Source organism: Strix aluco, chromosome 2 (genome assembly GCF_031877795.1).
Source record: "Strix aluco isolate bStrAlu1 chromosome 2, bStrAlu1.hap1, whole genome shotgun sequence".
In the NCBI taxonomy this organism is placed as follows: Eukaryota; Metazoa; Chordata; class Aves; order Strigiformes; family Strigidae; genus Strix; species Strix aluco.
The window spans coordinates 67085260-67095872 of record NC_133932.1 but is presented as its reverse complement, the minus strand read 5'-3'; the positions used below and the strand labels follow the sequence as shown (position 1 = coordinate 67095872).

The window sequence follows — 10613 nt, the reverse complement described above, 5'->3', positions numbered from 1 at the left end:
CCAACATACACTACACAGAGGTGCTAACTGAAAACCTAAACTGTGAAACTATTTCCATTATAAACAGCAACACATCCAACTCTTGTAACAGCAACACATCCAACTCTTGTAACCACAGTCTAAGCCTGTTTGCTTCTAGCGGGTAATAGTCCTTTTTAATCTACCTCTGTCATCTCTGTATAACAGTTATATTAATTCTTAGCAGAGGTTAAGTTATGTTCCATAGTTTTTTCACCATTATCTGCCTTTGATGTCAAAAAGCAGATTCCAGACTGATAACATGTCTATTAGAGCCTCATATATTTCTCATAAGTTTTCAAATATCAAAGCTGCACATTTTCAAACTTACCTCCACATCATAGCATCACAGAATAATTCAGGCTGGAAGGGACCTCTGGAGGTCATCAGGTCCAGCCCCTGCTTAGGGCACGTACAGCTGAGACCAGAACACCTCCAAGGATGGAGATCCCACAGCCTCTCTGGGCACATTTTCCAGCATTTGACCATCCATATGGTGAAAATTTTTTTCCTAATATGTAATTCATATTTCCCATGTTCTAATTTGTGCCAGTTGCTTTTTTGTCCTATCGCTACGCTCCTTTGAGAAGAGCCTGGCTCCATCCATTCTCTCTATCTTTCTATTAGATTCTTGTAGAGAGAAATAGGACCTCTTGTCCTCTCCCTCTGTGTCCTGTGCTCTTAATGGTCTTTCCCTGGACTCACTCCAGTATGTCAGTGCCTCACTTGTACTGGGGAGCCCAAAGGTTGACATAATAATCCAGAGGTGATTTTGGAAATGCTGAATACAGGGGAATAGTTATTTTCCTCAACTACACTCTCACTAGTAAGGTGCAGGGTTCCGTTGCTTGCCTTTGTCACAAAGACACACTACTGACTCAGTGTCAACTGAGGTCAGGTTGACCTTAGTGTCAACCAGGACATCCAGTCTCTTTCTTCAAAGCTATTTCATGTTGACCTCCAAGCTCTGTTGTTGAATGGGTTTATTCCACCCCAGATGCAGCACTTTGCATATGCCTTGGATTGAACCTTGTGAGTTTCCCATAAGTCCATTTCTTCAGCCTGTTGCTGTCCAAAACAGCAGCCCTGTGCTCCAGTCTGCCAAATATACCTACCCAGTTTGGTTTGTGCAGACTGTCCCATTGCCAAGGTCACTAATAAGGATGTTAAACAGTAGTGGTACCAATATCAGTCACTGAGGGATGTCACTAGTTATTTGCTGTGAGCTGATGTTTCTGTGCTGATCACAACATGTTGCTCCCCCATAAACTTCAGTCCCACTGTTTTTCCACTCACCTTTGTCTACTTATCTATGTCTCACCAACAGAGACTGTGTCAAAGGCCTTGCTCAATTCAAGGTATGCAAGCATCCAGTGTTCTCCCATTGTCCACAGCACAGCTGGATGTGCATGATATGCCTTTTGGAAATCCAGTCACCATCTTCTCCTTTGTGTACTTTGAAGTGTCTTCAAGGAGGATTGCTTCATAATCTTCCCAGGAGCTCTATAAAGACTAGAAACAGTTTTAAATAATAAATTGCTATATAAGAAATTCTATCTTTCATATAAAATTAGGCATGTACCTCACACTTTAAAGTGGGAAAACGGAACACATGAGCACATGTTTCTAACACAACAGCTGTAGTTTTTTTAATCCTTGAAAGAGTCAAGCACATACAGTTGTACATGTACAGTTTTTCAATAGAATATACTATCAATTTTGCATATTATCTTCCAAACATAACCTTTGTCCAATGCTGTAAGAAATTAATGTTGCATAAACTACAAATAATAGCTTGCTACAAAAACTTCTAAAAACTTCTTTCTAGTGGTCAGTCTCTTGGGCTTCACAACCATGTGAAGCAAATATAGGTAAAACTCTCTCCCTGCATGCATCAGTAGCGATAGCTAGGCTGGCTTTTCAGGACTGTGATTGAGGTGAAGAAGCCAGCAGGGGTCATGGTTCATTGAGCTGTGGGAACATCAAATCTCAACAGTGTAGGAGACCTCAAGGCCAAACCATTAAATATGTTCATACAAAGGGCTGGTGTATATTAAATGCATATGTGGGGAGGGCAGTACATTCTACGTGCTGTCTGCAGTTATCCTACTTCATATTAGCAGGAGCTGGTTTTCATACCTTGGAAGTCACCAGGAGCTTCACCATAGGCATCAGTGTCAGTTAAGTCAATCCTTATTCCTGTCTCTTTGTTATTTATTTATTTATTGCCAGCAATGCAGCATATACTTTTCAGATATGAAATATCCAGAGATAAGATTTTACAGTGGGAACATACAACTATGTATGACTGCAGTTATATGGCAGGGAGACACTTCTGTTCCTTCGAAATATGTTATTATAAGAGATTCAGCACTGCATTCTCAATGCCAGATCTTGAGCTGCTGTTTACAAGTAATGCAGTATGGGTTTCGGGAGATTACAGCCGTATGCACACCACGAAAATTTCACTGTCTTTACTTACTAATGCTATTAGACCTATTTCTAGTTGCTCAGAATCTCTTGATGCCTGTTCATCCACTAGATGGCAAGGTGACACTGCTCTATTAACAAGTGAGAGCAAATCTGCTCTCCGGAGTCCCTTGAGGGTACTAAAACCAGGGAAGCACAGGGCAGTAATTAAAGGGCATTAAATCTCTACGTGGAAGTTCTAATTCAGCAGCAAAATTACCTTTATTCTGTGTAGTTTAAGCTTTAGGCATCCAAACTGATTTTTCTATGAGCTTTCTATGGTGAAAGGAGAGACTATTTGCACAGGGCAGACTGTCCTTCTGTTATTCCACTAAGGTAGATTGCCGAGTGCAAAAATTGCCAATTTTCCTTAAAAACGTGTTTTCGAAAATTTAGATTCTTTGTATGTCCCATATCACAGAATCACAGAATGGTTGAGGTTGGCAGACCTCTGGAGGTTGTCTAGTCCAATCCCCCTGATCAAGCAGGGCCACCTAGAGCCAGTTTCCCAGAATTGTGTCCAGGCAGCTTTTGAGTATCCTTAAGGATGCAATCTCCACAACTTCCCTGAGCAACCTGTGCCAGTACTGGGTCACCCTCACCATAAAAAAGTGTTCTGTGATGTTCAGAGGGCACCTCCTCTGTTTCAGTTTGTGCCCCTTGCCTCTGCTCTTGTCACTAGGCATTGTTGAGAAGAGCCTCACTCCACCTTCTTTGCACCCTCCCTTCAGATGGGAGCCTTCTTTTCTCCAGGCTGAATAGTCCCAGCTCTCTCAGCTTTTCTTCGTAGGAGAGATGCTCCAGTCCCTTCACCAAACTCATGGCCTTTTGTTGGACTCTCTCCAGTACGTCCATGTCTCTCTTCTACTGAGGAGCCCAAAATTGGACACAGGACTTTAGGTGTGGCCTCAGTGGTGCTAATGTTGTAGAAGTATTCCACAGTTCTTTTCATGACTTCTTTCTAACACTACAAATGTGATAACATCTGTAGAAAAACATTAATTTTAATGCATATCTCAGATTTCTTTACTAGCCACCAAGGAATACAAAAAGAAGTGACCACTGCAGTATTTTTTTGTCATTATTACAGTCACATACGCACCCCCTGGTTCTGTAAAATTTGTCACTCTCAGAAATTGCCCCTTTTCTTTCTGTGAAGGCCATACTGTTCACTGCTGGTAAACCACAGTAAGAGTTGTCAGATTTTGCTTGATATTTTTCTCCTCTTTTTTTCTTGGTTGACCATGAGCCTCGATACAAAAGGAGTGTCACCGCAAGAGCCTAGCTAACAGAAGTCAATGAGCTATCAGTACGTTTCAGAGTAATTTGGTTCATTGCTGACCCCATGTACTTCCTCGTTGTACCTTCTCATCCCTCTCCAGCTTCAAAATTTGTCCTAGACTTTTGTTTCCAAGATACTCAGTTATCATCCTTTCTGTCTCATTAAGTGCCCAGGACTCAAACCCTACTAAAAGTTGATCTTGTAATAATCTCAGAAGTGAATATTCTGTCTTGCTCAGAAGCTGCTGTGAAAAATCTTCATAGTGTAAAGCAACAGGCTTTCCTGCCTTTAAACATGCCTTAGTATTAATATTCTTTCTGTGGGAAGAAATGGTACTGGAGGAATAACCTAGTCTCTTACATTGGCATGAATCCATTCTGTGGAGCTTCCACAGAGATAGTGAGGTGTATCTAGAGAGATCTTTAGGAACAGGACCCAACACTGCACGCAATCTAATGAGGCAATAATAAAATGCAACATTAGATGTCTTATAGTTGTGGTGAAGTGAGCGATGAGTACATGAACACTTGAAAATATAACTCATCAGTGAAAAGCTGTTTAGTTTGCCATAGATCTTTTAATTTAATGTTGAAAAAAAATCTATACAGATATTGCATACACATTTTTCCTACTCCAGATAGTTATCCATAAGTCTGAAGATCCACATTCAATAAAAATTTACAGTAAAAGGAAAGGACTTGCCTGTTCTGTAAGCCTGGATTTGGTAACATTACATGTTCTGCATTTAATTTTCACTTTTTTAGTCCATTCTGCAGCAAGTCTAAAGCTCAAAAACAAGCCTTCTCTGACAGAAGAAAATCCCTGGTTTTAAAAACCTGAAAAGATTAAAGTTTGCAAGGATATCTGTACTAGAACACATTTTGTTCATACTCCCCTGAACTACGAGGAGATTTGGCTCTGACCTCTCATCTCAAGGTATTCCCTATAAGAAGAAAGTATAACTAGGCATAAGGTCAAGGCAGGGGAAAAAAAAAAGTGGATAGTGCCTGTTATAAAAATGTAGTCTCTTTTTTCAGTTAGCTTAAAGGAATGCTATCAGTGTACAAAAACCACCTTAAATTTTAAAATGTTATTTCTATCTGGAGATAATAACAAGAGCAATACCATGATCTGTTGTACCTGAAAGATTTAAACTTTCCCCTTTGTGTGAGATTCATTTTAATATATAAATGTAAAATATTAAAAAACGCTTATTAATATATATCAGTGTATTTATTCCCCTTAACACTACTTTTTTTTTTTTTTTTAATGCTGTATTCAAATCAGTCTCCAAAGAGCACTTACTGAGGCATCCATACTAAGGAAAAATAAAATCTTATGGTATGAGTATTATTATTATTGAATCAAAAAAGAATAAGTGGTGAAAAAAATAACAAAAGCACAACATTATACTTTCTAGTTGCAGAATACACATTATGCTTTCTAGTCAAATAATACAGAAGGCATTTATGTTTGATCAACTACATTAGACAGGTAAAGCAAACCTGCAGGGCATTCAGCTATTCAGAATCATAACTTTCAGCTGTATGTACAACTATATGTACTAAGAGCATAGGTACATTTTGTTTCCTGTGACATGCAAAATTCTGCACACAGCCTAGAATGATTTATTGACAGAACTCCCATACCTATAAAAACTTCTCTCAGTTCCCCAGACCTCTTCCATCAGTTTACTGTATCTACTCAGTTGAAGGACTGAAAAAAGTTCAGAAATACAGCCAGACTTCCAGACTGTAAAATCATGTACCTACTGAAATGAAAAAGAGCTGCAGGCATGTGGTCCATCCCTAGTAGTGTAGCAGTATTTTCATAGACTGTTCACCTGGCATTAGCTGAGTATGAGGACCTGAGTGTCCGTGGCATGTGGTACCTCACCTGTTTCCAGAACTTAGAATTGGATGACTGTGGGTGCACAGTGTGCTGCTCTTTCCATTTGACGGTACCTTGCCTCTTAATAATAAACCTAAGAGATTCCTGAAGCTTCTCGTAAGTCCCAATTGTCTCCATTTCCAGCAGGATCACCTTTGTATCATTTTGAATGAGAGCATTGTATAAAGCAATGTGTTGATCATAAGCATGTTCATTACAATTAATCAGCTGGCATGTTAGAAGGATGATCAGCCGTCTGCTCTTTTGCATCCTCTTCTCAATTGCACTGGCTGTATCTAGGAATGTACAAGAAAATTATGAGACCCTTAAATTTCTTCTGTAAACTCTTCTGTGTTTAGACACTTCATTTTCATTGCTTTTTAACCAGAAAATAACTTCTGTCTCACTTCAGTCCATTCGTAAGAAAAAGAGTTTTAAAAAACAAAACCAAAAACTAAAAACATCCAAAAAAATTTTAAAACCCACCAAACCAAAGCTTTCCTTTCCTTTCAAATGTTTTGTTTGGTTGAAACGTTAAAATTTTCACTGCTCTTAAGAATTGTTAAGAATTTCTAATCCAACAACCTACGGTCAAGTTCGGTAGATCTAGACTGCATCAAATTTGTGCTCGATCAATAATTTCCATGTAGGCAATTGTGTTCTAACGAGTTTGGTGCTTTACAGACTGATCCTGCAATACTTACCCGTGAAAACTAGTCATTTTGGAGACTTTTGGGTGACTTGCTTCTAAGAGGCTTACTTACCGACAGAGGGAGTGTTGATTCTCCTGAGCTATAACCTGCTAATTTATAAGCTAACCTATGCATTGAGTTGGCGTCTGCCCTGCAGGGGTGGATACAGACTTGCAGGGCATCTCTATGTCAGCACGATTAAAGGTGTTTCTCTTTCCCACTGCCATGTTAGGGAGAGCTGATCAACCTCAACTGGGACTGTGATGTTGGAGGTGTTAAACCTGGGAAACTCAAAAGCCAGCATGCTATGGGGAGAAACTTCTGGGCCAGCTTGGAACGTTCTACATCAAGCCTCCAGGATCTGCTTTTCTTGATGATCTGCTGTGATATCTATGGGAGGAAGACTGTAGATGAATGTCTGTCCAGTGAAATGCTCATCCCAGTTAGAAGACATTCCTGTGGTCTGTGGAATGAAAGCTGGAGTTGTTTTGGTGGGAGCATGTAATGCTGGGCCTAAAGAAAGAAGGTGAGAGCCAAGCTAAGGAAATTCAATGTCACAATTATTTAACAAAGCCAGTGATTTGCAGATGTCATCAGCCAGATGCGTATGCATCCTCTTTTCCTTTGCTGGGGTCTGCCAGCCCATTGCAAGGGTCTTCTCAGTCTCAGAGAGGCCCAGTTTTTCAGCTCTTGAGTCAGGAAGAGAACCTTTTCAATGACTTCTCTGTCTTATTTCTTGGCTCTAAGAGTATTCTGAGAAAACAGATACCTTTCTGTCATGTTCACCAATTCAAACTCCTTTCATTTTCTTCTTTTTCATTAAATTTTCCTGATGTTAGGAGAATGGATCCCTTGGAAGGTGAGAAAAATTTAGGTAAGCAGCTACTGTCAAACGTTTAGTTTCCATAATAAAAACACTTTTAAAAAAACATCTTTCTTAGTTTTGAGGTGCAGTCCATTGTGCTCAGGATTGAAAGACCATGGACCTGGGAAGGCATGCACTTCTCCATTTGGGTTTCTGATGCCATACTTGTGGCAAGAGGAAAGATGGGGCTGCATGCTGCAAATACTTCAACCAAGGGATTCATTACAACATGTTTTGTGAATGTTAGAAGTTTATTTGAGTTCAGAAAGTGACAGGAAATGTTGTGAAAGAAAAATCCACCAGCAACTATTACACACAAAAATTCAAGCATCTGAAGTCTACATACTGCTGGGAGAGTATATTAGTGGAAGTATAATATAAGCTTGTCCTGTTCTTAAATTCTTTTCCAATTCTTTGCCCATGGCTACTGCTGAAGATAGGACACTTGGCTACACAGAACATTGCTCCAGTGAAGTATAATCATTCCTCTGTTTTTTGCTCATGTTTTTGTGTGTTACAGATACAGCAGCTCCAGCAGTGTTTGGTTAGATTCTGCAGTAAGGATTGCAGTTGGCAGGACAATGAGACCATGAGAAGAACGGAGTAGAAGGTGATGTTGGTGAAAACTCTTGGTTTGTTGGGTAATACTCGCCTTTGCACCTCTTCAAGCAACTGTTAGGTTGTAGAAAATGCCATTAATCAGGAAGACCAGGAAACAAAAAGAATGCTAGTTTAGGGAAGCATAATGGAAGTCCAACAGCTCTGCAGTGCTGTTTATCACTTGAATCATTCTGTTTAACTTCCCTTTTTACTGGAAGAACACAAGTTTCAAGTAACAAAGCTTTGCTCTGGAACCAGGAATGATAAGCATATCTTGAAATAATAATTCCATTTTATATCCTCACTGCAATTTTTTTTTTCCCTGGAAATACATGGAGTTTTACAGTGAAAAATATGATTCATCAAATGCTATGATACATGTTCAGGAAGGATCACAATAACTCCAAGTGGCATTTCCTGTTTTACTCTGCTTAGTATATTTTAACTGTAAGGTTTTGGATATGGAAAGCTGGTAATTAAAGGCTCGAGATCAGAAGATAAACAAGAGTGGGGAGCATATGGGTAAAGTCCATCTGCCTGGAAGCAGAGAATTTTTAAGTGCTCCCAGTGCCTGGCAGATTTAGAATAGCTTTTCCACACAAGTGAAAGCATTTTGGGGCATGAAAGTGGACAAGGAAGAGAAAATCAGAAGGCTGGGAAAGTAGGCAGGAAGAGAAAAAGAAGGACAATGGTCAATGCTCATGACATTTCTAGAGTTTTGATTAAATCAGACCGAAAAAGACAAACAAAAGTAACTCACTGTCCAAGCCTGGCTTGGTGAGTTTTCTGTCTGTCACTCCTGGGCTACAGGCATCCATTCATGCCTTCATACAGTGAAAATGTCTTTAATTTCATCCAACTTATTAGAGCCCTTGTTAGTCCTACAGTCTTCACCTCAGTTGCATGCCATGCTCAGTTTTCTTCAGGATTGACATCCATAAACCACAGTTTGAGAGTAGTGTCCCATAACAAAATATTGCCCTGACCCTAATCACCTGAAGAGGTGGTATAATTTTTTATCATTGACAGTTTTGTGAGCTACTGTTAGTTCCTTGTTCTGCATCTGGGAACGGTCTGGCTCAGCAAGTCTTGCAGCTTTTTTTACCTTCTTGTTGCAGTGGCTTTTCCCGAGGCCAGGCAGCAGTTTTGCTACTCCCCAGAAGAGGACATCAGAGATCTCAGAGTGATAACTGGCCCAATGCAGATAATTTCAGAAATGTGTAACAGAAAATGTGCCAGCTTTGGCTTCATGGTTACTTACTGACAGGGAGAGATCTGGACCACACAATAACCAGAGCACAAGATAAACAGACAAGTCAGCTGTGGAAGAAAGCAAATATCACCTAGATGACAGCAATCATAAGAGATAGTGTAGAGGTGTCCATATGGAAATTAGCACAGATTAATTAACATGATTCCATTCTGGAAGACAAGGAAGCGAGAATAAAGAATATCAGTTCTCTCCTGAATTAGTGCTGGGAATCATGTGAAGTGAAAGTAGGTCATGTGAACAGAAGCTGAACTTCCTGTGACTCTGACATCCTCGTAACAGGTTGAAAAACCCTGAGTGATAACAGCAAGGTTAATTCCTCAACTTAGCTTGTGGTTTTCTCCTCTTCCGTGTCTTGTAGAACTACTCACACATGGTTTGGTTGTGGCTTTGCCCAGATAATGGCTGTGCAGAGTTACACTACCCAAAGAGCAGGTGTGTGTTTAAAAGAGTCACACTTGGGGTCACATTTCCTGCATGACCCACTAAGATGGTAAGCAATCTATGCCCCTGCTCTGCAGCTTGCTTTTCTTAGCACACCACCAAGCAGAGAGTGCCATAGTGTCACCCTGCCTGAAAGAGCAGACACACAGCTACTAAAGAGAGGAGCAGCAAGCTCAGGAACATATGGGGACTTCCTATACACCTAAAAGGGATAGAACCACAATTTGCTCAACTTTGACAAGTCATTCAGTGCATTATCTGATCGGAAACTTACCTTCTCCAGGATATATATCTCTCCCATAAATACACAGTTTGTATCCACATTTATTTTCTAGAATATCTGGCATGATTTGGTAAACAAAATATTCCACAAAATTAGCTTCATTGGTGTGGCTTTTTGGGTAGATAACATATGCATCATATATCTTCCCATCTGTAAGGCAAAACAAGAGGAAAGTGTTTTGTGTTAACATGAATTACAGCTGTCTATTGCAAAAGCTAGACAAGAAATAAAAATATCTGTCTTTGAAATAGATTAAGTAGAAGTTCCTGCTAATCTGAATAAAGTATATGGTTGCATGCATGTCTGAAAATTAGACACTCTGCATATCTGGTGTTTTTCCTGCTCAATTGTTATGTCCTGTGTGTTTGTAACTTTGGAGAACCTGGCATTTGTACTGTTAAAGCTCTATCCCAGAGTATATGGAGTAAGAATCCAATTGATCAATGTGTATTAGCATGAAATAGAGATGAAGCTTAGCATTTGTTATTTCAGTGACAGAATAGCCTGTTAACAGCCTTTGTCTTTCAGGACAAGACATGCCACTTAAATTCTTCCACCTTGAAGAAATTACTTATCATTCCCATGACATATCATGTTTCTGAGTGAAAAGCTCCGTTACTCAGGAAGTAGTCTTACAATCAGAACCAAGTATAAAGTCAAATACTTCTTTCGCTCTTCATTTCTCAAATATGTTTTCTATTACAGCATTTGTTTTCTAATCCCAAATGTTTCATTTCTTTTTTTCCAGTGGAGATGATCATATCTCTTCTTTTGTCGCTATCTGAGGTTTCTGTCCAGAC

The 10613-nt window shown here is 39.7% G+C and overlaps 1 protein-coding gene across 7 annotated transcripts in view; it reads right to left on the bottom strand.

The window, feature by feature from the left end:
* Positions 1 to 4326: 4326 nt before the first annotated feature.
* IL1RL1 (interleukin 1 receptor like 1) overlaps positions 4327 to 10613 on the bottom strand; it is a 43424-nt gene continuing 37137 nt past the window's right edge. For all 7 annotated transcript variants that reach the window (XM_074815120.1, XM_074815123.1, XM_074815124.1 and 4 more), the window contains 2 exons: positions 9805 to 9963; positions 4327 to 5955 (listed from right to left, as the gene is read on the bottom strand). In XM_074815120.1, the coding sequence (XP_074671221.1) occupies positions 5609 to 5955; positions 9805 to 9963 (506 nt within the window). In that variant the 3' untranslated portion in view covers positions 4327 to 5608. The remainder of the gene's footprint in view (positions 5956 to 9804; positions 9964 to 10613) is intronic.